This window comes from Chanodichthys erythropterus, chromosome 16 (genome assembly GCF_024489055.1).
Source record: "Chanodichthys erythropterus isolate Z2021 chromosome 16, ASM2448905v1, whole genome shotgun sequence".
Lineage (NCBI taxonomy): Eukaryota > Metazoa > Chordata > Actinopteri > Cypriniformes > Xenocyprididae > Chanodichthys > Chanodichthys erythropterus.
The window spans coordinates 30,692,355-30,717,662 of record NC_090236.1 but is presented as its reverse complement, the minus strand read 5'-3'; the positions used below and the strand labels follow the sequence as shown (position 1 = coordinate 30,717,662).

General features: G+C 36.6%; 1 protein-coding gene across 5 annotated transcripts; it reads left to right on the top strand.

The window, feature by feature from the left end:
* Positions 1-24,771, top strand: jph1b (junctophilin 1b). Of its 5 annotated transcripts, none has more exons than XM_067363572.1 (6): positions 195-879; positions 3,844-4,606; positions 13,843-13,961; positions 19,697-20,358; positions 22,026-22,123; positions 22,296-24,771. In XM_067363572.1, the coding sequence occupies exons 1-5, from the start codon at positions 501-503 to the stop codon at positions 22,104-22,106; spliced, it is 2,004 nt and encodes a 667-aa protein (XP_067219673.1). In that variant the 5' UTR covers positions 195-500; the 3' UTR covers positions 22,107-22,123; positions 22,296-24,771. The 5 variants fall into 5 exon arrangements, with proteins under 5 accessions (XP_067219674.1, XP_067219675.1, XP_067219676.1 ...); XM_067363571.1 differs by having other exon boundaries at positions 196-879; positions 23,875-24,771; XM_067363573.1 differs by lacking the exons at positions 19,697-20,358; positions 22,026-22,123; positions 22,296-24,771 and adding an exon at positions 14,080-15,133 and having other exon boundaries at positions 1-879.
* Positions 24,772-25,308: the final 537 nt, after the last annotated feature.

Genomic DNA, 25,308 nt, shown 5'->3' with positions numbered 1-25,308 from the left:
GGAAAGAGAAATAATTTAGATTTTTAGAAAATATGGTCAAACATTCGAATCGAAACCTTTCTGTATATCTGGTCCTATTTCTGATAATCAAAAACTAAAACTTACAACGTTCACCCACCCATAATGTGAAACAATGTGAATGTGGTACAACGCGAGGGCGGGCTTGTAGTACTGACGTCATCAGCTGGGTGTCTCTCGCCCGGCTTTGGGCTCCTGTCTCCTCGCTCTCTCCCTCCCTGTGAAGCGAACAGGGGGGAGAGGATCATTAAAAAAGCCAGGAACGGCGACAGTGATAGCGCCTGCGGCTCCGGCGCCTGTGCGCGATCCTCCAACACTCGCACCAATGCGCGCGCTCACCCATCTCCGCCAGACACCACCGCATCACACCACTGCGCCCGCAGTCTGATATTTACCCCCCATTTTATTGTTGTTGTTGTTGAGCATCCGACATACGACCAACCATCGAGACGTAAACACTTTCATTTCAACCCCTTATCTGAATGACGGGCGGACGGTTCGACTTCGACGATGGCGGCACTTTCTGCGGTGGATGGGAGGACGGAAAAGCCCACGGACACGGCATCTGCACCGGCCCTAAGGGCCAGGGCGAATACTCCGGGTCCTGGTCCAACGGGTTTGAGGTAGTCGGAGTGTACACCTGGCCCAGTGGGAATACGTACAAGGGCTACTGGGCTCAGGGGAAGCGGCACGGGCTCGGCGTGGAGTCCAAGGGGAGGTGGCTGTACCGCGGGGAGTGGAGTCACGGATTTAAGGGTCGGTATGGGGTTCGCCAGAGTCTCAACACACCTGCCAGGTATGAAGGCACATGGAGTAATGGACTGCAAGATGGATATGGGGTCGAAACATACGGGGACGGGGGTGAGTTCAGCTAAACATCACTTGACCTATTTAATGTTCTTTAAAGTCTTGCGTGTATGTGATGCTGCTGCGGAGTGAAATCAGGTCCCTGTTTTGTAATATAGGCTATCATTATCAAACTAAGGCCCCTTATGTGTAAAATAATACGGATTTTTTTTTCTTCTTGATTTGTGGAAGATCAAAGCAAGATTGTCTTGAGTTATTTCCAGTGCCTGACTGTTAGATTTTGCCCATAAATTATGGTCTACAGATTTATGAAGCAGTTTGGCCATGCAGTTGAATTGATGTATGGCATATAACTGGACTGGTCAGCAGAAGTTGTTCATAGAGGTCATGGCTAATAATAGTTACATCTGCAACATGTCAAATGAAAGCTCTTCTAGCAAAGTAGATGAGCAGACAAGCTCTTATCTCAACTTATTTCTTTTGCAAGACATATTGTAAAAGCACTAGGCTGCATGAAAATTCTGTGCCGTCAGTTCAGGCATTTGAAATTAAATGTAAAAATGGACATATATTTAAAAAATGAAGTTAAAAGTGTTGAATTGTCCACCTGTTAATTTAATTCACCTGTTTGTACACTTAAAAATACAGTGACAATGATTCACGCATTATAAGTGACATTTTGGTGGCCGTATATTTTACATTCATAAGCATACTGTATATCATTAAATAAAATGTTCATCTACAAATGTACTTGAATGTGCTTTATATTGTAAAAAAAACCTGAGTAATAAATAGATGATGAACTTAAATTAATCAAAAATAATGCTATAACATTAACTAAGCAGCATATGAATTATGAGACAGCAAAAACATAATTTTAGCATTAATTTGTGGTAAATATTGTGTATTGACGTAAAATATCATACATTTTTTCTCTGTATATTTTAAGATTGAATATAATAGCTTTTTATTTTCAGAATTTTACTAGGCTATGTAATTATTGTTCTGTTAAATTATGCATTTTAAATTTTTCTGTTACAATTCATGAAATTCCTTACAGTGTTTGGTACCTGATAAATAAAATTAATACCTGATATTACAACGTCTTTAAAACAGTGAAAATTATATAGTCAAAATTTATTTGCTTACATTAAGAATTTGGGTTATTAAATATAACAAATAAACAACAAATAACTTAAATTACATTGCACAGTACATAATTAAGTCTAAATCCAAGGTAATTTGATATTTTTAGAAAAGACTTTGGCAAGAACCATGAAGTTCTCTGGAAATGTGGTGGCGTCAGAGAGTTGGACCTACTGTTGAATTTATGAGGCAGGGTCACACATTACCACTTACTCATAACTCACTTTCATCTTCTGCAAAAAGTCCTGAAAGGACTGATAGCTCAGCTATAGGCTGCTGAAACAGAGTGCTGCTGTCACTCTATGTATATTCCATAAGTCACTTCTATTCTGCCATTTTACCTGTTAGCTTCTCACAATTACTGTTGTAGAGGCAATGACATACGCAGAATCATAAGGAATAAGTGGATAAATAGGTAAATAAGAGTTATGGTTGGCTGGAGCCACAAACTTCACAACGGCTCAGATTACTTCCATGTTTTAAAATAGTGCTGGCTCTGCTGTTGAAGCTGTTAGGTCTGACAGGCCGGCATATGAGATATAGGAGAGAGAGCTGTTCAATTCGTCACTTCACCGTCATAACGTGGATAAGATTACACCAGTATATTACTAGCCTGATGATAATTTATTCCGTTATAATCTGATGTTATTTTATTTATGCACTTTGCATTTTTGCTGAAGGTCAAATTAAAAAAAACTTTTCACCTAGACATGGTGGCAATAGGGGAAAAAAGGCCTTATATCTATATTGATTAGTGAGGACATGCAAAACTGTTTAAAGGTTTCGAGTCAGTAAGGTTTTTACTCAGCAAGGACACATTAAATTGATCAAAAGTAAAAGTAAAGACATTAACAATGCTTCAAAAGAGTATCACAGTTTTCACAAAAATATTTAGTACAACTGTTTTCAACATCAATAAGTCATTAAGCACTCACCCTCATGTCGTTCCACACCTGTAAGACCTTTGTTCATCTTCAGAACACAAATTACGATATTTTTGATGAAATCCGAGAGGTTTCTGAACCAATGAGTCGCCGTTCTGATGTAGAACCCGGAAACGCTACACTGTGTCTACATCAACAGTGTAGGAGACTGACAGGAAAGAGAAGAAATATTGTTGAAAAAAGCCGTTATTTTTGTTTTGTTTTTGCACATAAAAAGTGTTCTCGTCGCTTCATAACATTAAGGTTGAACCATTGTAGTCACGTGGACTATTTTAATGATGTCTTTGCTACACTTCTGGGCCTTGAAAGGTGCAGTGACGTTGCTACCTATATATGTGGTTTCAGAAACCTCTCTGATTTCATCAAAAATATCTTAATTTGTGTTCCAAAGATGAATGAAGGTCTTTACGGGTTTGGAACGACATCATAATTAATGACAGAATTTTCATTTTTGAGTGAATTAACCCTTTACAATGATTTATCAATTAGTGGATGCTTCCCTTCAGCAAGCGGTCTTTATCTTGAAATTAGTCTTTAATAGATTTTTTTAAAAAGATTTAGGATATAATATAAGAAGGTTTTTGATTAGTACTTGCAGTTTAGAACTCCTTAAAATAGGAAATGGAATTATCATTCACTGATACTGTTTTCAGTGTTCAGGGAATGCAAATAAGTAAAATATTAATGAATAAATTATTTATTTTAAATAATCTATTTTTTTTTTTATTATTGAAATGTATTTAATTCATTGTTTAATCTAATTAGCTCGGAAATATTGTGATGCCTCAATAGAAAAAATCTAAACATTGCGTAAAAAACATCAAAGCACCCAGACATATTAGTTCCTCTAGTGTTTTCTTTTGTATGTAATCCCTGTATTATGTGTTATGCAATATCTAGTCTAAAGTCTCTCTAATCCCTTTGCCAGGTACATACCAGGGCCAGTGGATGGGCGGCATGCGACACGGCTATGGCGTACGTCAGAGCGTGCCTTACGGCATGGCCACTGTCATCCGCTCCCCGCTGCGGACCTCACTGGCCTCCCTTCGCAGCGAGCAGAGTAACGGCTCTGTCCTACACGACCACATGTCTGACAGCCCTGCTGGCACCCGCGGTGGCTTTGTCCTGAACTTCCACAGCGACAGCGAAGTGGTCTCAGGCAAAAAAAAGGGCCTCTTCAGACGGGGTTCGCTATTTGGGAGCCTCAAGCAGCTGAGGAAGTCCGACTCCCGCTCCTCCATATCCAGCAAGCGCAGTTCGGCACGAAGTGACGCCACCATGAGCCGCATAAGCTCTAGCGACGCAAACTCCACCATTAGTTTTGGTGATGGAGAAGTGGCAGACGAGTACATGCCGGCTGAGGACAACGTCGATGCCACCACAACCGAGTCATACATGGGCGAGTGGAAGAATGACAAGCGGAATGGTTTCGGAGTCAGTGAGCGCTCCAATGGGATGAAATACGAAGGGGAGTGGATAAACAACAAACGGCACGGTTACGGGTGCACAATATTCCCTGATGGGACGAAAGAAGAGGGGAAGTACAAAAATAACGTTTTGGTGCGTGGCATCAAGAAGCAGCTTATTCCCCTCAAGAACACCAAGACGAAGCAGAAAGTGGACCGTGCCGTTGAAGGAGCCATTAGAGCATCTGCCATTGCCAGAACAAAAGTAGAAATTGCCACCTCAAGGTTAATACTTCCTCCAGATCAATCCTACACCACACTTTCAATTGCATCTATTCACTAAAACATCTTGGCTCTTTATCTCACTCTCTTTCTTATCTCTCTTTTTTCTTTATCTTGCACATAAGACGTACGTTTCTACATCTAACTAACAGTATTGTTCACAATAATTACATTCCTCCAACCAACATAGCACAGGCAAGCAGTATCCCAAACTGTAAAGGATCTGAAGGCTGCTCATTCGCCCTCATGTGAATGAGCGAAACGCAGCAGGGAAGTGACCAGGCAAACAGGCAGGCAGCTATTGTGCAGAAGAGCCCCGTTGAATAGTCTGTTTGCATGAGTGCCATCACATGCCCCCTGGCCATAGCTCTCATGCTGATCACATAATCAATGCAGAGCCAACAGGATGTACTGAATGAAGTCAGAGAGGAATCAGGGGTGCCAGTTGTAACATATATATAATCGTTTAAAAAATTTTTAGAGGAGAAGTTGCGTGGTACTTTTATGCATTACTGCTTATTACATCGATTAAGCATATACACTCCTAAAAGAGAAGTTAAGCACAGATGTATAAAGCTCAGAGGAGATACTTATGTAACTTCATGGTGTGGTGGTATGTGTAAATCAAATGGCAAATGCGTTTTTCAAAGGCGACGCTGCTTCATACCTCTGGGATTGAATTGCCGTCCGTTCTTTTTATATCTATCATACATAACACATAGTTATCAATTAAGTCACATAAGGAATGATTAAAGGGGACCTGTTATGCAAAGTTCACTTTTATAAGGTGTTTGAAGACAGATGTGTGTCCACAGATGTGTGTTAACCAGCTTATACTGGTAAAAATCCACCCAATCCTTTTTTTATAATCCCCATAAATCATAAACATGCGTGGTTCAAGATTTCTCCCTACTCTTATGTAAGGGTACTAAGCCCCGCCCATGACTGTTGATGATCTGCCATGTCAGCATAGATACCGTCCTGAATGAGCCGCATAAGTCCGCCATTTCTGTTTAATTGCTGTAGCGGCTGGAGATATACAATGTTGGAATTTCCAGCCAACATAAGAGTCTACATAGTCTCTCTGCATCTGAGTCACTGAGGACACCATGGTTGAATTTCAATTATGAAGGAAAGTCAGTAAAGTGTTATATATTTGTGCAAATCCATTTACGCTGGATTGCTTCACAAATGAGAGTCAGTTCAACGCTGGATTTGCTCAAAAGATTAACATGCCGGTACATGGTAGTCGACGAGTTGAATCAACTCCACGGCAACTAGATAAATTTATCCACTAACCATTCAGAAACGTCCAGTTGCATTATAAAAGTTGAAATTTCCTCCTGAGTCTCTCCATCAGTGTCCGACTCCGGTTTGAACAATGTAAAGGCAGGAACACACCAAGCCGACAGTCGGCCGACGAAATTTTCTCGGTGTGTTGCGCACCGTCGGCTGAAGTTGGTCCTCGTCGGCTTTTTTTCGGCCGATTTGACATTGAATCGGCGTCGGAGCTCGTCGGTCCGTCTGGCTATCTGATCATTCTGATTGGCTGTTCAGCTACTGCCACCTGCTGGTACGGAAAGGCATTTCATCTTACGCAGGCGCAGAACGGACGTGCTACTTGGCCGTCGGCTGTCGAGCGTAGGTTTGGTTTGTCAGGCCATCTTTGGACTCAGACGCTGCCGACATGAGCCAACCCCGCAGTCTGCTTTCGTCGCCACTAGTTCATCGCCGTCGGCTTGGTGTGTTCCTGCCTTAAGGCTGAGTACCGCCACAAACAATTGTCATTTTGGCTGCGTGAGATTCTCCAGCTTTGTTGTTGTTGATCAGCCGAAGCGCGAGCTGTTAAAGCTCTGCCCTCTTCTGGAAAGCGGCCGGGAGCAGCACTCATTTGCATTTAAAACGGCATGTTTTTGCTCACACCTAAATAGGGGCAAATTTGACAAGTTATAATAAATGATCTGGGGGTATTTTGAACAGAAACTTCACAGACACTTTCTAGGGACACCAGAAACTTAAAGGGGCATTATAGGTCCCCTTTAAGGGAATATCCAATATTGTTTTCTAAACGGCATTTTCCCACTCCAGAAAACTACTAAAACTTCCTTTATTTTCTCTCCTGTAGTTCATTGACAAAGCTGGCTAAAGGCACACATTGATTTTTGCAAGTTGATGCAGGTTGTGAAGATCAGAGTGTGTTAAACAGGAACTCGATAATGTTGTTGTGTGAGCTGAGTGGTACCTCTGATTCATGTAAGGACATGTGAGTCTTGGTGCTATAGAGTACTAGTGTTGATTATAAAGTATATATTTCTCACTTGTTTATTATTTATGTGATGTCCTTTCAATTTGAAACATACATTTAGTTATTTATATTTGTTCTTTTCCTCCGATTTTTTTTCTCTCTCACAAAATGCTTCAGTAGTAAGAATGACAATGTTATGCTTGAAGGGATAACTCAAAAATGATTTTAATTAACCTTCTGTCGTCGTTTACTCACCCTCATGTTGTTCCAAACTCGTACTGTATGAAATCAGTGAAATACAACATGTGAATTTTTGAAGAATATTCTTTTTAATATGAGTGAATGAGGACTGGGGCTGTCAAGCTCTAATATAAAAAAGCACCAGAAATATCATAAAAGTGGTCCATATTACTTATATGCTGAAAATCTTTACTCTCATCCCAGGTTTTCTTGCTGTGCTCAAGAAAGTTCAGTAGTGATGTCAGATTTTTGAATGAATTATTCTTTTGAGTCTGAGCTTTTCTGTGAATCAGTTGATTCAGTTCACAAAACAGGTCTGAAATGATTCAGTTTAATGAATCAGACCGATCTGGTTCTCGGTTTCTGCTTTCTTTCATTGATCTGGTCTTAGTGGTTAACATCTCACTGATGATTATTAGTGCTTAATAACTTAAATTTGAGTCCGTTTGTTAGACAAATTATTACAGAAGAGAAAAGGGTTGAGATAAAATGTTGTTCTCATAATTTAAAGACTTTTTTCTCGTAATTTAACCATTTTTTTCTCGTAATTTAATGACTTTATTCTCAACATTTTATCTTTTTTTTTTTTGTAAATTTAACAAGTTTTTTCTCAAGGGTTTTTTTCAACATTTTATCTCGACCTTTTTCTCGTAATTTAATTAATTTATTCTCAACATTTTATCTCGACCTTTTTCTCGAAATTTAACGAGTTTTTTCTCGTAATTTAATGAGTTTATTCTCAACATTTTATCTCGACCTTTTTCTCGAAATTTAATGAATTTATTCTCAACATTTTATCTCGACCTTTTTCTCGAAATTTAACGAGTTTTTTCTCATAATTTAATGAGTTTATTCTCAACATTTTATCTCGACCTTTTTCTCGTAATTTAATTAATTTATTCTCAACATTTTATCTCGACTTTTTTCTCGAAATTTAACGGGTTTTTTCTCATAATTTAATGAGTTTATTCTCAACATTTTATCTCGACCTTTTTCTCGAAATTTAATGAATTTATTCTCAACATTTTATCTCGACTTTTTTCTCGAAATTTAACGAGTTTTTTCTCATAATTTAAGGAGTTATTCTCAACATTTTATTTGGACTTTTTTCTCGTAATTTAACGAGTTTATTCTCAACATTTTATTTTGACTTTTTTCTCAAAAATTTAACGAGTTTTTTCTCATAATTTAATGAGTTTATTCTCAACATTTTATCTCGACCTTTTTCTCGAAATTTAATGAATTTATTCTCAACATTTTATCTCGACTTTTTTCTCGAAATTTAACGAGTTTTTTCTCATAATTTAAGGAGTTATTCTCAACATTTTTTTTTTTACTTTTTTCTTGAAATTTAACAATTTTTTTCTCGTAATTTAATGAGTTTATTCTCAACATTTTATCTAGACTTTTTTTCTTGACATTTAACGAGTTTTTTCTCGTAATTTAATGAGTTTATTCTCAACATTTTATCTAGACTTTTTTCTTGACATTTAATGAGTTTTTTCTCGTAATTTAACGATTTTTTTCTCAACATTTTATTTAGATTATTTTCTCTAAATTTAACGAGTTTTTTCTCTAAATTTAACAAATTTAATCTTGAGATGGTTTTATTTTTTTATTATTGCTTGGCCCTAATCCTCTTCCGTAAATTATTGTAAAACTTCATATGAACCACTTTTGTGATGCCTTTGCGTTCTTTGTAAAGCTTGAAAGCTCCAGCCCTAATTCTTTGTAATTTCAAGAGCGACAGTACATTATTTCTCCTTTTGTGCTTCATGAAGAAATGAAAGTCAATTGAAATGTAAATAGTGCGTAAATAATGACAATATTTTATTTAACTATTTATAGAACAGTATTTAGTGTTTCTTTATTGTGTTTTTTATTGAACGTTCTGCTTAGCTCTATTAATGCAGTTATTTACTTCTCTCTGTCATCACAAAAGCCACGTCCTTGTCCTGTTCATTCATTACCATTCAATCTTTCTGATAGCTGAAAGAGTATGAATTTTAATGAAAGCTGCTATAATGAAGCTTGCACAGTCCATGTAGCTAATGAAATAGTAATATGTCCTAGAGCTGCTGGATGAATAAAATATCTCAGTGCCTTTGAAGATTGTTAGGGAGAGAAGTGATAAGCACTGTGAGGGTTCAGGGAATGTGCAGAGAGTCTGAGAAGGCTTTGGATTGCCTTGAAGGAGTCTAGAAAAAAAGAGAGCGAGAGAGGGTTCTCAGGCCTGTGCTCTCTCACACATGTGTGCACTGTGTGTCAGCACTGAGCCTGACTAAATAAGGCAAGGCAGGAGTTGGCTTCTCAATCGCTGACAAGAATATAGTCTTGCAGCCGTCACTGATACAGTAGCCAGTCTGCGTCCTGTTATCATCTGTTAGAGCACTCAGGTTTAGAGCCGTGTGTATCTGTGCGCGTTTATCCTGTCAGCACAGACTTTTTTTTTATAACCTGGTAATCTTAATATAATCAAAATATAATGGTTACCACAATTATTGTATCTTTTTGTCATTTTATTTAATTTCACTGTATTCAAAATACTTTTTGTCATAATGACAGTAGTGAGGAAACTATGATATTTTGGTTGGAAATGATACATTTTTTTCTTTTTTTAGATGATTCTGTAAAAATAAAATGGTTTCATGACAGATGTATGTATACTGCAAATATCTAGATTTGGTCATGGCTTTAATGGGTGGGATTCCCTGAACAGATTAACCCCTCTTTCTTAATTTTCTGTTTGTCCTCCACTACAGTTTATGTATAGAGGAATGTTTTATATATATACATACATTGAACTGAATGTGTTAACTGAAGAAAAATTCTGAGAATAATCACGATAAAACATATTTTAGTGATTTGCAGTCTTATACTTTGTATTTTAATTATCAGTGTAATCCAGCACATCAATGGGAATATAATATAAACCAGCAGCACTATAAGAATATGTACAGAAATGTACATTTGCAAAGGCTAACTGGACAGATCAGAATCGAGACACGTGTTGAGTTGCTGTGAGCTCAAGCAGGGAGGATGTGCTCCTCTTCACATCTTTATCTGAGCTCTTGCGTGCGATAGAGTGGGCGAATGTGAGGAGACACTGCCAAATTAAAACCCTCAGAATTTCTGCAAGTGCTCCATCTGTCGCCTAGGAGATGTTCTCTGGCTCAGACTCCAAAGAATATCACATTAGGTCCATTAACGCCTAGAGAAGGTGCTGCTTATTACTTGCCTGACAAATAGAATTTAGATGCTCTCTTAATATTGTTAATATTATACATGTCTTGTGTGTTTAGAGGAGCCATGCTTGTTGTTTACTTGAAATCGTCAGAATTCTAATCAGTAGTAAGTAGTAATGTATTTAAAGGGACAGTTCACTCAAAAATGAAAATTCTGTCATTTCAAACTCATAAGCTGTCATTCTTTTTGGTGGAACAAAAAATCGAATTGTGTACTGTATTACAAGTATTATCAGGTCAGGTATGGAGCCCTTAAAGAAACATGGAGGTGGAAAAAATATGAAATGGGAGGAAAAAAAAATATTTCAATGCATTCCCTCAAGAAACTTTGCATTCGCTCGCAGAAACGTTTGGGGATTGCGTTTCTGAACAGACCAAAAATTAGGTATATTTTCACTGATAATCTTTACTACTAAATGTTATTGATGTCCTTCCAAATGCATAAATGTAAATACTGTTACATAAGTAAATAATGAATTTTAAAGATTTCATATTTGGGTAAACTATTCCTTTTATATGTTCACAATGTGCACTACTGTTTGGAGTCTGTAAGATTTTGTTTTTGAAAGAAATGTCTTACGCTCACCAAAGCTGCGTTTATTTGATCAAAAAACAGTAATATTGTGAAATACTACAAATATTTGTTTTCTATTTGAATATATTTTAAAATGTAATATATTCCTGTGATGGCAAATCTGAACTTTCAGCATCATTACTCTAGTCTAATATGCTGATTTGGTGCTCAAGAAACATTTCTTATTATTATCAATGTTGAAAACGGTTTTGCTGATTACATTTTTTGTGAAAACCGTAATACGTATAGAAAGTTCAATAGAACAGTATTTACTTGAAATAAATTTTTTAATGTCTTTACTTTCACTTTTGATCAATTTAATGCATCCCTGCTTATAAAATTATACATTCATTACCATACTTTTGAATGTTAATGTAACTGTAACAGCAATGCTATTCAAGCTTAGTCTAGCTCTCGAAACCCAGCTGTAACAAGTTTTAATTTAGACCTGAGGTAGTTACAGAAATCGAGAGGTCCAGTGACCTGGATGGACCTCCTTAGGAGCTGATCTGTGCTGGGCTGGTTTGGGCTGAACCATAATAAAGCATCAATTTCGCTCACACAAGGCATTAAAGCTGCTTTTGCTCTATACAAGCACCAGACGCTCAGTATATTTGTTTTAGCGCTACCACACCGTGACATGACTCTCTAAATAAAGCTTACAATATATCTACCTCCTATTTAACGTTTCATTTATCACCATTGTAATTCTTAGCAGAGGACCAGTGTTATATATCTCAATTATACCATACTATGTATATACAGTGCAGATCTTATGACTCCATCTTTGTTTTTTAGGAAGGAGAAGAGAAGGCTGGATAGTCTAATTCATTCAGCCAGAGCTTTAGATTCAATTTAATTTATTCATTTATTAGAATGTGATGAATACAAAGCTCCTCACCACAGTTAAAGACTATGATCCCTTAAAAGCAAGCTTAGCATAACATTTGTAGTGTGGATGGACTTCGAAAGATACTTGTCTGGAATGTTTCATGACAACTCAAGTCCTTAATAGTCGGCTAACACTTCATGACTTCATTCAAATTAAGACTACATGGTGCCTGGTAAAACATTGGTGCAAAGAATAAAAAAATAATAATGGTTAATCTTTAACAAACAATGAGAGAAAAGATGGCATTAATTTTACTTTACTCTGCATGTGAGTGGAATTTTTAAGTAGGCCACTGCCTAAAATAAGAACAGTCTAATCTGTATACTGTGTATAGGCCTTATACTGTTACATACATCTGTATACAAAACTCTCTCTTCACTGACTCACTCATGCATACATCCTCTTCACAAGTGTTAATCCATTGGGTTATTTAAGGCATTGTTGTGCTGATACAAAATACTAAGTTATATTTAAACGTTTTGTGGATTAAATACGGAGTAGTTTATATTCACAATATATTTACAGTGGTTTTGGAGGCAACAAAACTTTGCGCATATTTCAATTATTTTAATGTTTTTGACAATTTTTACGTACTAGAGCATTAAGGCAGAGTTGGTTTTATTATCTATTTGATTTGAGCTTTAGTTGCAAAACCAGTGTTTACAGTTGTTTGGGAGTGTTTGGAGAGTTAACACAGTGTTTAATTCGTTAAAGTCAATCAGTTCAAACTATCAGTTTAAATAATTAAATTCAAGAATCTGATTTGAAGATTTGTTTGCGTTATTGCTCAGAAATGCGCCTTGCATTAAAAATTTCGTAGCAAATGCCTATATACGCTAATATATAAACATATTAAACACAGAATTTTTTTTTTAAGATACACTACTGTTCAAAAGTTTGAGGTCAGTACGATTTTTTTTTTGAATGTTTTTGACTTCTTTTATGCTAACCAAGATTATTTGTTTGAAAATGCAGTAAAAACAGTAATTTAATCAAATATTATTCGATTTAAAAGAACATATTTTCAAATGCAATTTATTCCTGTGATTGCACTTATCACTTATCACTGAGTGTTTTTAAAGCGAAATTGAAAACTTATTTATTCATACAAACTTTTAATACATAGTCCCTGTTTCAAATCCTATTTGATGTTCATTTTGTTCTTATATTTTATTTTTTTTATTTTTTATTGTCTTCTTATATTTTTTATTGTCTTGTTTTACTGGAAAGCACCTAGTGCTCCTTATGGCTGTTGTAAGGTGCTCTATAAATTAAAATTGATTGATTGATTGATTGATTGATTGATTGATTGATTGATTGATTGATTGATTGATTGATTGATTGATTGATTGATTGATTGATTGATTGATTGATTGATTGATTGATTGATTGATTGATTGATTGATTGATTGATTGATTGCAAAGCTGAATTTTCAGCATCATTACTCCAGTCTTCAGTGTCACATGATCCTTCAGAAATCATTCTAATATGCTAATTTGGTGCTCAAGTAAAATTTCTTATTATTATCAATGTTGAAAACAGTTTGTGCTGCTTTTTGTGAAAACCTTGATACTTTTTTTTCAGGATTCTTTGCGGAATAGAAAGTTCAATAGTTAGCATTTATTTAGAATAGAAATCTTTTGTATCATCATCACATTATGTCTTTACTGACACTTTTGATCCTTTGAATGCATCCATTTAGATTGATATATCGCTCAACCCTAGATATTTGTTTATTGACAGAGGACAGTCCTGTACTCTTTCTACACTTTAATGCCAACAATTAGCTCTATTTTTAGCACCATTTGCCTTTTATGAATAGTAAAATGAAAGCAGTACACAGTATAGTAACTTGTTTCTTAGCTTGCTAATGAATGCATCTTTGTGTGCTTGTTGTGAGTGGTGCTGTGGACTCTGGCCATGCAGCCACTGCAGTGGTGGTGACTGACAGTGCCAGGGGCAGTGTTAAAATGATGTACCATTCTCCCATATCTTATCTTCCAAGCTGTCTGACTCCAGCTCTGTGTCTTTGCTTTACTTAGAACCGCACACGCCAGGGCCAAAGCGGAGGCAGCTGACCAGGCCGGCCTGTCCGCCAGCCAGGACTCTGATATCGCCAGAGCAGTGGCCAGAGATCTGTCCCCCAACTTCCATCAACCAGGTATCCCACCATCCACGCAGACATTCGCTTTCTCTCATGCATGCTCACACGTTGTCTACGCCCTTTCACCCCTCCCTAATTACTCCCTTTGTGTCCTTGTCTTTGTGTCTGGGTCAAGTGTCTCTTTTTTGCCTCCCTGTCAAGCAAAGAAAAAGAGAGCAGATGCAGTTGCAAATGAGTTGTGAAGGGGAGGAATACCATTTGCATAAATTATCTACTGCCTCTCTGTGCGCAGCTCGAACTGCTTTTAATGCCTGCAAATTATTTAAGAAAACATCAGGGTCAAGAGGAGAATGTGTGACAGTGTTATATAACATTTAATTTTATCCTTACCAATTTGTACGCAGTGGTGGGCAAAGTACACATCAAATACCCAAGTAAAAGTACAGATATCCTAATAAAATATTACTCCACTAAAAGTATAAGTACTCATTTTCAATTTCATTTGGGTAAAAGTACAAAAGTATTAGAAGTAAAAAGCACTGATCGACGAACCATATTTGTTATTTATTCTAGCCAGCACTAGTCAGACTATTCAACAACAATAATAAGAAGGATTAGCGCAGACTCTATAATGTATTGTATAATATATAATGTATTGATTTGCAAATAAACAAATTTTTTATTATTTTGCCCAAACCATATATACACTAGAAAAGCATTAAACTTTAATATACTAAAATAACTGGGTGTACATTTTTCAAGTGTCTCTACTTTACCAAAGACCTATTATTTTGGTGAACTTTTACTTTTACTTCACTACATACACTCTAAAAAAGAATTGTTGGTTTAACTTAAAAAAATAAGTTACTTGGTTGCCTTAAAATTTTGAGTTCATTGAAATTAAAAATTTGAGTTAATACAATGAAGGCAATTAGTTTAATCAACAGAAACTTAAAATATTATGTTATCTGAACCACATTAATTAGCTAAGTTGATTTGACAAAAAAAAAAAAAAATGTTGTGATAACAAATCATAAAAATAATTTTTTACAGTGTACCAAAGTGTACAGTGTATCATGCATTCATTAAAACATTTTCCTCGTTAATAAATATAACATATCCAACCAGACATAGATAGTGATGTCTGATTCATGATCAAGCTGTTTCTTTCCAATGAACCCGATGAAATGGTTTAAATATCACATTGAACAATTCCTTTGTGAACTGAACTAATCTGATTTCAGCTGTTTTTGAATCAACAACTCACTGATTCAATGATCCGGTCAAAATGAGCCAAGCACCAGGATATCTTCAGAGCTTGAATGTGTACATGACTGACATTAAATGTCATGACTGTCTATTATTTTGTACTAAATCTACTGCAAGCCTATATTAAAATGTTTGAATGTGGACATTCTGCATTTGTGTGTCACAGTCTGTACCCCAATTTTAGGTCAAATAACGAAAATTAATGTCAATGCATCTTCCCTTCTGCTGTAGCAGTTTCAGATGATATAAACTAAAAGTTTGAATAGCATTTGTCTTAAAATGTTAACATAGTTTGCCCTGTGTATCATCTGTATGTTGTATAGTGTTTTTAGCCACATATTTAGTTATACAAATTTAGTTTTTCCTCATTTTAAAATTACTATATAGTTATATGTTCTCTGTGCTTGACTTTTGTTTTATTTCCTGTTTCCTGTCATGTCTTCCACATTTTGTAGTCCTTTGTAGTTTTCTTGTTTGATTAGTTCCCTGATTCTGCCCAGGTGTGTCTTGGTAGTCTGTTACCCTCTGTGTATTTCAACTCCAGTGTTTCCTGTGTTCATTGTCAGGTCCTGTCGTTCAATGGCTGTATGTTGATGTATTTCCTCAGTTCTGTTCCTCGTGTTCTGCTGTTTGCATTTTTGTTATTTCATCATTAAACCTTATTTGCATTTGAATCCAGTTCTCCCTCATCTCTAAGTTCACTCGAATTAGCATTACCAATAATACCACAATAATATCACATTAATCTCAGTTCATTGAGGCCAGAGTTTCTTAAACCACTTTATGCTCATTTAAAGCCTTGTTAAAGCCAAAAAGCCTTTGGCATTTGTTCATATATTACCAAATGGTTTCAGGATAATTCCTAAACACTCCATGTGGACTCCTTAAATCCCCACCCCCAACTCAATAGCAGGTCTGCATGGTTGGCCAGTGACATCTTTCTTATGGAGTTTAATTTATTTTATACATTGTGGATCGCTACGGCTTGTTCAAGAACATTCTTGCTCCCTGAAATACTTTGCATCTTTACTTCCAGGATTCAAAATAGCAGCTGTCAAACATGGAATGCTATGCAAAAATTGAGTTTAAAAAACAAATTAGACATCCGTTGCAGTCAGACATAAATGCTCGTTACATTAGCAGCAGCAGTCAGTTAATTGCACAACAGCAAGTTATGATGGTACAATCACAGTGGGATTAAACCTGCCATTTAGGGGGGAAAAATAAATCTTCTATGCAGGGTTGGTGATTTTTCATCCAAAGAACCATATTGCTGAATCCCCAAAACTGCGGTTACTGTCTGAATAACACTCAGAGCAATTCTAATGCATGCATGCTTCCTTTTGTAATACATGCACTTTTATGAACAAGATCAAATGTTCCTAATAACAGGCCTACCTGAGAAGCATATTTAAATTGTTGTTTAGGATAAGTCTTTTGCCTGCAGGGTTGTGCACTATATTTAGAATAATAATCTTTTAAGATACATAGATTTAATGAATTAATTTTTGTGGACCAAGGTGGAAGAACACTTTCCCAGAATTTCAAAAGTATTGCTTTCGCCTGAGAAACTTGGGTTCGCTCCCAAAAGCATTGAAATACAAATTTTCCTCCCAGCATTATTTTCATTTTTCCCAATCACCTTGTCCCTTGAGAGGCTCTGTACTCTTTAGTCTAAGGGGCCATTTTTAACTAAAAACAGAACACTTTTAATGCGTTTTCGCCGTTCATTTACACAACAGCAGCGTTTTGGGGGGCTGAAAACGCAAGCTATATAAACGATACTGTTGTTGCCTCAGTGTAAACTTCAAAAACATGAATTTGTGAAAACGGTGACGTCATGCGCATGTGTATTACCTGTTCAGTCTATAGGCGCTAGAGATGGTTTTAGGCCCTGTCCCAAATGGCACACTTCATATGCACTTTCGGTCTTGTGGACTTCGGTCATTTTTGGTGCTTGCGAGTGCCCCGTTTGTGGTCAATATGCTCCCTCGGTGTGCACTTTTGCCAAGCCCGCAATGAATTGAGCTCCGCAGCAGACTTCTACCCGGCATTCAAAGCGTTACGTCATGAAAGTGTGGACACGTAGGAAGGCCGCAAGTGTTTAGGGTACCATTTGGGACAGGATTATTGGGAGATAAGAGGATCCGTGGATCTACCATTGGAGAAAGTGTAATGGCTAACTTGGACATCATTCCAATCACATTACAGCCTTGATGTCATTGAATTTCAAGTTGTGCAACAGTCAATCACTGTTTGTGAATACCATAGAAATTAATGAGAAGTCTCCTTCCCTGTGTACCGTATCGTTATGCTTTTTTCGGCTAAGGTTGCAGGCTTGCCTTGAAGTGGCTTTGATAGGCACGTAGTGTTTCTTTACAAAGTGACATCACCAACTACTAACCTGGCAAACACAGTATTTTAAGTCGTTTTCGCATGTGTAAATGGGGATAGTTTTGATAACGTTGTTGTCTTTACGCTAAAACTTTTCTATTTTTAATACATCATTGTCATGTAAACCTACCTTGAAGTCTTACCTTGAGTTGTCTTTTTTTTTTTTTTTTTTCAGTTGCAAATTTAGCACATCTTGCGTTGCCTGCACATGTTTTAGGTAAATACTATCCAGGTCTAGACAGGTTTGTTCAGTTTTCTTCAAAATAACCTTTATAAATCTTGCTGCAGAAATTACATCTTTAAAGGTGCCATCGAAGGTTTTTTTTACAAGATGTAATATAAGTCTAAGGTGTCCCCTGAATGTGTCTGTGAAGTTTCAGCTCAAAATACCCCATAGATTTTTTTAAATTAAGTTTTTTAACTGCCTATTTTGGGGCATCATTAAATATGAGCCGATTCATGCTGTGCGGCCCCTTTAAATCTCGTGCTCTCCTCCCACGGAGCTCGCGCTTGCCTTGAACAGTGCCTAAACAAAGTTTACACAGCTAATATAACCCTCAAATGGATCTTTACAAAGTGTTAGTCATGCATGCGTCAGATTATGTGAGTATTGTATACTGTTATATTGTTTACATTTTATTCTGAATAAATTTGAGGCTATGCTCTGTGGCTAACAGCTAATGCTACACTGTTGGAGAGATTTATAAAGAATGAAGTTGTGTTTATGAATTATACAGACTGCAAGTGTTTAAAAATGAAAATAGCGATGGCTCTCTTGTCTCCGTGAATACAGTAAGAAACGATGGTAACTTTAACCACATTTAACAGTACATTAGCAACATGCTAAGGAAACATTTAGAAAGACAGTTTACAAATATCACTAAAAATATCATGTTATCATGGATAATGTCATTTATTATTGCTCCATCTGCCATTTTTCGCTGTTCTTGCTTGCTTGCTTACCTAGTCTGCAAATATTGGGGGCGTACACCCCGACTGTTACGTAACGTAAGTCGGTGTTATGTTGAGATTCGCCTGTTCTTCTGAGGTCTTTTAAACAAATGAGATTTATATAAGAATGAGGAAACAATGGAGTTTGAGACTCACTGTATGTCATTTCCATGTACTGAACTCTTGTTATTTAACTATGCCAAGATAAATTAAATTTTTCATTCGAGGGCACCTTTAAAAAAATTGGGATACAAATGACAATTATTTATATTAGTGAGACACACTCATTTTAGTTTACAATGCATGTATTATTTCACAAAAATAAGCTGCTACAAGTATATAAATTTGAAAGTCAATTATGATATATGCATCAAAGTATGATATAAGGTCAAAGATCCCCAATCTTACAAAACACCTTAATTCGCAATAAGTCGTTTGACCTGCAGGCTCTCCCAGAAATAATAAAATGCTTTTTTTTTCTCTCGCCTCATTATAGCATCAACATAATTTTCTCTGAAGAACAACAGGGACTGAAAGGGTCCTGAAATGCACTTACAGTTTTGTTTTTTGAGAGTGCTTGTTGTCAAGGCTTTCTGCAGATGAGCTGTTCCACACTTCAGCTTTGTAAAAAGGCTGATAAACAGTGTGATTTATTTGCAGTCCTAGCCTGGGCCTGGACACAATCCAGTGCAAGTTCTAGAAAGCCCATCTGTGTCAGCTGTGAGGCCACTCTGGCCATATCCGTGGTCTAGAGAATCTGGAGAATGACTGGAAGCTCAGACTTGAATCATAAAGCAAGTGGCAAAGTTCTTAATGTCCATCCCTGCATAAACACTAACAGACTCAGACTTTGAAAATGTGAAATTGCATCTGTGCCGGCAGTTTATTCTGAGCTTGATATTCACAAGCAGCACCCTTGAGATGTTTTGTTTCTGAGTATTGAGCGTTTGAGCCGCATTTAGATCTATCGAGGTCTTTTTGTCAGACAGTAATAATTTGATCTTATTACATTTGAGTTTTTTTAAGAATCATATGTTGAGTTTGTATAAAATGTAATAAAAATATAACGAAACATTTATATAAAATATTACACATATTAAATAAAAATTCATTTTGAATATAAAATATAATAAAATAAAATATAAAGCTAATTCTGAGTTTCTTTATACCTTTTTAAGGCCCTGACTATATCAAGCAGAGGTTCTCCAGTGAGCCCATTGAGATTAAAGAAGTACCAGAAGAAAAGAAAGAGAAATCGCCTTCAGGAAGTCCGCACTTTTATCGCAAAGGCACAACACCAAACCAGTCCCCTACCCAAAGCCCCGGTCCTACACCACCTCCCTCACCCCCCCTCATCAAGAAAAAGCCCTTCTTTAACAGAAGTGCCCCAAAAGCCATCAAAGAAAACAAGCCCCCTGCTGCCGAAAGCCTGGCAGTGGGTGTCACCAAGGCTACTTCCAGGATATCAGACAAACAGGAAGTACAACAGGAGGTAGTACCCGTAGCCAAACCCTCCAAGCCGTCGGCGCCGGTCGCCAATGCCTCCAGCCCTGGGAACGGTGAGCTGCACTCCCAGTATCACGGATACTTTGTGAAGGCTGAGGTGATGATGCCACCTGAGGATCATGAGGATGAAGAACACCAAGTAACATCGACTGCTCTTACCAGGATGCCCCCGCCAGCAAAGCAGTACCGCGCACCAACACCCAAACCAGTAATGGCCAAAGAGAGCAAACCCGAGCCCAAACTGAAGAAACAAGAATCATTGAAGCCAAAGAGCCTAGCAGAAACTAAGAAAGCCAGCATGGAAATTACTACTGACATTGTTGAGGAGGAATCAGTAAGTAGCTGCAACATGCATGACATTTATTACAAAAATGACTATTCTTATATAACATAACTTTGCTCTTTGTGCAGTGTTAAAAATAGTATTTTTCTCAGATGCATGAGATCTGTATTGCCAAAATTCTTTCAATATTAAAATTCTATTTTATTTATTTAAAATAAAACCAAAAAATATCTAAAATCAACCATTTTAAATGCTTCATGTGATTTTAAGCATAACAACATTATAATGTAGAGTATGAAAATGAAATATTAAATAAATATTAATTTATTGGATGTTTTAAAGATTAACTTAATTAACTAAGGTAATTAAAAATGTAAAATAGGTTAAAATGAGCATGCACAATGTCATATACAGTATTGGCTAATACTAATACATTTGAAAATCTCTATATCAGCCAATAAATTAACATGGTACTGATATATCATTCACCCCTACACTCATTTAAAGTACTAACAAAGATATAGAAAGACTCCTATTAGTTATGAATGGGAGAAACGGCAACGCGCAATATGGTGGAATATGTCCCGCCTTCTAAGTAAAAGAGTCAATCGCTAATCGATAAAGTCATTGCATCACTGCAGCTGCCGTTAGAGGCTCTTGTTCCCAGTGAAACCTGAGACTCGCGCTTAGGACTGCACATTGGCTCGTATAGCCTGAAAAATATGCTTTTTTAATTCTATTCTAATATAAGAAACAACATTTATGGGACGGTTCATGTCAGATTTTATTGCCGATTTGAAATTAAAATGTAATTTAATTGGGAGTTCGCCAAGCAGTTTTGAGATTCCAGGAATCCCATTCAGATAGATAGGACTTGGATGCCCGAAATAGCTGCCTGAAGGCGTTGCAAATATGACCGCCGAGTGAACAGACTTTCCTTGAAAGGGACTTTGGCACTAATATCAAAGTCCCTTTAAGACAAGTCATTTCACTCGGCGGCCATCTTTGAAACGCCTCTCGGGCATCCTGGGCATCATGCAGCTCCTATCTCTTTGAATGGGGAAACATCAGATTCTCCAAAACTGTTCGTCAACCTTACGATTAAATTTCATATTTGAAATCACCAATGAAATCTAACAACAACCGGCTCATAAATTTAGTTTCTAAGCGCTCGAATCTTGACAAAAAAAATGTATTTTTCAGGCTGGATCAAGCTAATGCGCATGCGCAGACCTAAATGCGCGTCTCTTCGGAGGCGCGCGTCTGACGGTTTCTATAGAAACCGGTGATTCTAACGCGATGACCAGTCGGCGATTAGCTCTTATTTAGAAGGCGGGACTTATTCCGCCATATTGCGCGTTACATTTTCTCCCATTCAAAACAATACGAGTGACACGTCTTGTGTTATTCTATAGTCTTTGATTATATGCACCCATTAGGAGTAAGTAAAGTACAAAGGTGTACCTTTTGAAAGGGTAACTCCACAGTGACAGCTTTTGTACCTTTTTTTTCTGAGATTTTATATAAAATGGTTTTAGTTTTTAGTATTTATTTTACATTTACTTTAACACAATAATATAGAATTTGAATAGTGGCCATTTATGGACTATTCGGTATTGGCCAGAATATTTTCATTTGCTATTTAAGCGCAGGTGATGTTTTGATTTTCTCTATATTCTATTGCTAATCTACAGCTTTGTCTCTTGTTGGCTCTTCAGGGTCCCAACTCAATATTGGTCATTCTAGTGATGCTGATAAATATTGGACTGGCAATTATTTTTGTCCATTTCCTCACTTGACGGAACATTTCACTCAGGTAAGACTCTCGCACTCAAATGGAGGATTTTGCAGGTTGCCATAGAACCTGATCTTTGCCCCATGTCAGTCACCAACTAATGTAGTCTACCTTACTCTTGCCATGTAATTGCAGCTGTGCCTGAATGTTATTCAACATAATTACTTACCCTCTAACTGTTTCGACCCTTCAGTGAGCTCATGAAAACTAGCGGCATAGGCCCCTAATTCTCCGCAGTTGCGTCAATGGCCTTTAAAACAAAATGGCGCCAGTCAGACTCAGACACAGGCAAAGGACTGGACGACTGGAATTAGAGCAAATCATGGGAGAAAGACGAAACCCGGACCATTCGGCCTGAGCCAACCCAGTTCCTCTGGCGATGATTTGTGACTCGCTTGGGCTCTGAAAGCTGAAGCAAGCAGTCGTTGGGAAAGAAAAAGAATCTGCTGATCCAAGCCGTACCCAGTCAAGTGCATGTCCACCCCGCTGCTATGGGGAGGGGTGGAATGGGGGGGGACTTAACTGGATATGTTCGGAGATGCACTTTTAGTTGACGGAAGCAAACAGCTGCCTTACTATTTTACCAACTGACGTTTTAAAGGGGAGATGTGCAGTGGGTTGCCAGTGTGTTTGAGCAGCAGGAGTGTGTACCAGTGTCCGCTTTCCACTTGGTTCAAAACACCATGCACATTTTGAAAGGGTCACTTGCCAGTCTTATTCCATTACCCATCTCTACAGCCTTGTCTAACATCTACTCCTGTATTAGGAGATTCATCCATGACATGCCTGTGCATGGTACTGGTTTAACAACTTTGTCTTGACTATTTTTTTGTGTTTGTTTTTCTTTCTGTTGTGTTCTTTTTTTCTGCACCTGTAGCTAAAGATTCTGTTGTATCTAGTCTGTTGTATTCTCATTCTCGGAAATACAAACCTTAAAAATAACAGCATGTTACAGTTGTAACTGTAAGATTTAACATGTCCTATGGAGAAAACAAAATATTATTTATTTAAATATCGGCTCTTGAAAAATACAAGTACAGTGCGTGGTTTGATTTAAAAAAATATATTTATTTGAAGTATTATTGTAATATGGTGTGTGTGTATTTTTCTTTAAAAAATAGAGAGAGAGAGTATGTTTGACATTGTACTTACTGTAGGGTATAATGCATGGCTTTTATTTTTTGAGAAATGACTAAATGTTACATTTTGCACCTTTAATCTCATGGCCTGATTACTGTGCCCTTTAACCCCCCCAAACCCCTCGCACTACCCCTTAACTTGACATGTGCAGAGCGGTACCTGCCTCAATATTATGCCTGCAAAATTGTGTTGAATACATTCAGGTCGACCCACTGGTTATAAATGCGAATGTAGAGATGGTTGCCTTTTAAAGAATTTGTAACAGTGTTATAGTTTACCTCAGACAATATGTGGTTTTTGAAATGCTGTCTTAATTAGGAATTTTGTGGAAATCTGCTGTTATTCTCCATTATTTTGGTCTGATGGTGCATGAGGATGTGGTTGCAATTAATGTGCACATGGTGCGTTTGCACCAGTATTTAAATGACAAATGTATACATATAAATAGATCTATTTTATATACAAAGTCAGAATATATTTAGTCAACAGTTGGACACTAAATGGCCTTGACTAAAATTACAGCACAGCATCTTTTGCTGATTGATTCGAACATCCTGCGTGCATGTTGTATTTGGTGTCCACGGATGTGTGAAGCATGAATTTCACCAGTAACAGGGTGACTGTTTTTACAGAGGTTTTGTCAGACTGCGAGAGTATGTGAAAGGGAAGGAGGAGGGAAGAGAAGAGCATCAGAATGGATGATGGCTTGTCATTTGACAAGAGAGATTAATCTTCAAATCTAGAACAGACTTATTTTTAAAGATTTTTTTTTTTCCTTTTTGTGGCAGGGCGAAACACCTTTGATTTACACTCATTGGCTATGTACATGGCTATTTTTAATTTGTTTTGTTTTCTATTTCTGTTTATATACCATCCTGACCTGATACATATTAGATGTAATTAAAAGTTCCCCATGAAATTTGGCATTTGTTAAACCAATAAAGATTTGTGTCATTTTGTTTCTAAGCATCTCTTTACCAAGCAAACTTACAATTTCTGTATTTTTCTAAAAAAAAAAACTAAAAAAAACCTGCAAGTATTTAGGATGTTTAATGTAAATCAGCATTTGACTCTTTCGTGCTGTTCCAGCATAGCTCTTACTGGGTCAAATTGACCGTAAAAAACTTCACAGCGGAAGAATCACAAATTGCAAATTTCCTAAGGCTGTCATGAAGTTTTAAGCTAAAAAGTTGCAGTAAATCTCTGTTAAAGCATAAAACGGGTAAAAATTACCTGCAACAGCACGGAAGGGTTAAAAACAACATTTGAAATGGCTTTAATCTGTCAATGTAATATCTTCACATTTTCAAACTCATTTGAATGTACTGTTTTCATTTTAAAGGTTGATGAAAGTTTTGATATGAACTGTCCCACCTTAATGACACTGAAACGTATATATAAAGATATATATTATTATTTTTTTTTTTTTTTTCAAATTATTGATATAAATTATAATTAAAAAGGTGACTTTGCAAAATCTTGATGCATGTACTGACATTGTTTTATTCCATTTCACCACAAGCACCCAGTCTAAGTCATTTATATACCCTCATAGGGTCTTTGGGGTCTGCACAGACCCCAAACGACGTTTGCTCAAATAAATAAAAAAATGTTTTCTTTGTCCAAATGACATGAAACTTTGTACAGTTGTTAACACTTTCTAGTTTTACAAAGAAAAAAAAATTGGAGTGATATCTTGTTTTTATGTTAGTGTAAAAAAAAAGGGTCACACTCAGGGTCTTCGGGGTCTCCACAGACCCCAGGTAACAAAATGTAATTTTGTAACAAAATAATTGTTTTTTAAAAAACAAATGTAATTTTACTCTGTTTATTAATGTTTATACTTCATATTTGTGCAGTTTTTGGAGGATTTGTCATATCTTTTAAATTTATATAAATAAATAAATAAATATTTTTTTAATACAAAAATTATGTGCTATTTGACTGACTGAAAGAAATCTTTTCACAAGTATTTTTACGTTGGATTTATATCTAAATATGAAATCACAATTATGACAATAAAAGACTGAAAAAATAATTTTTGTCAAAGTTTAGCATTTTTTTGT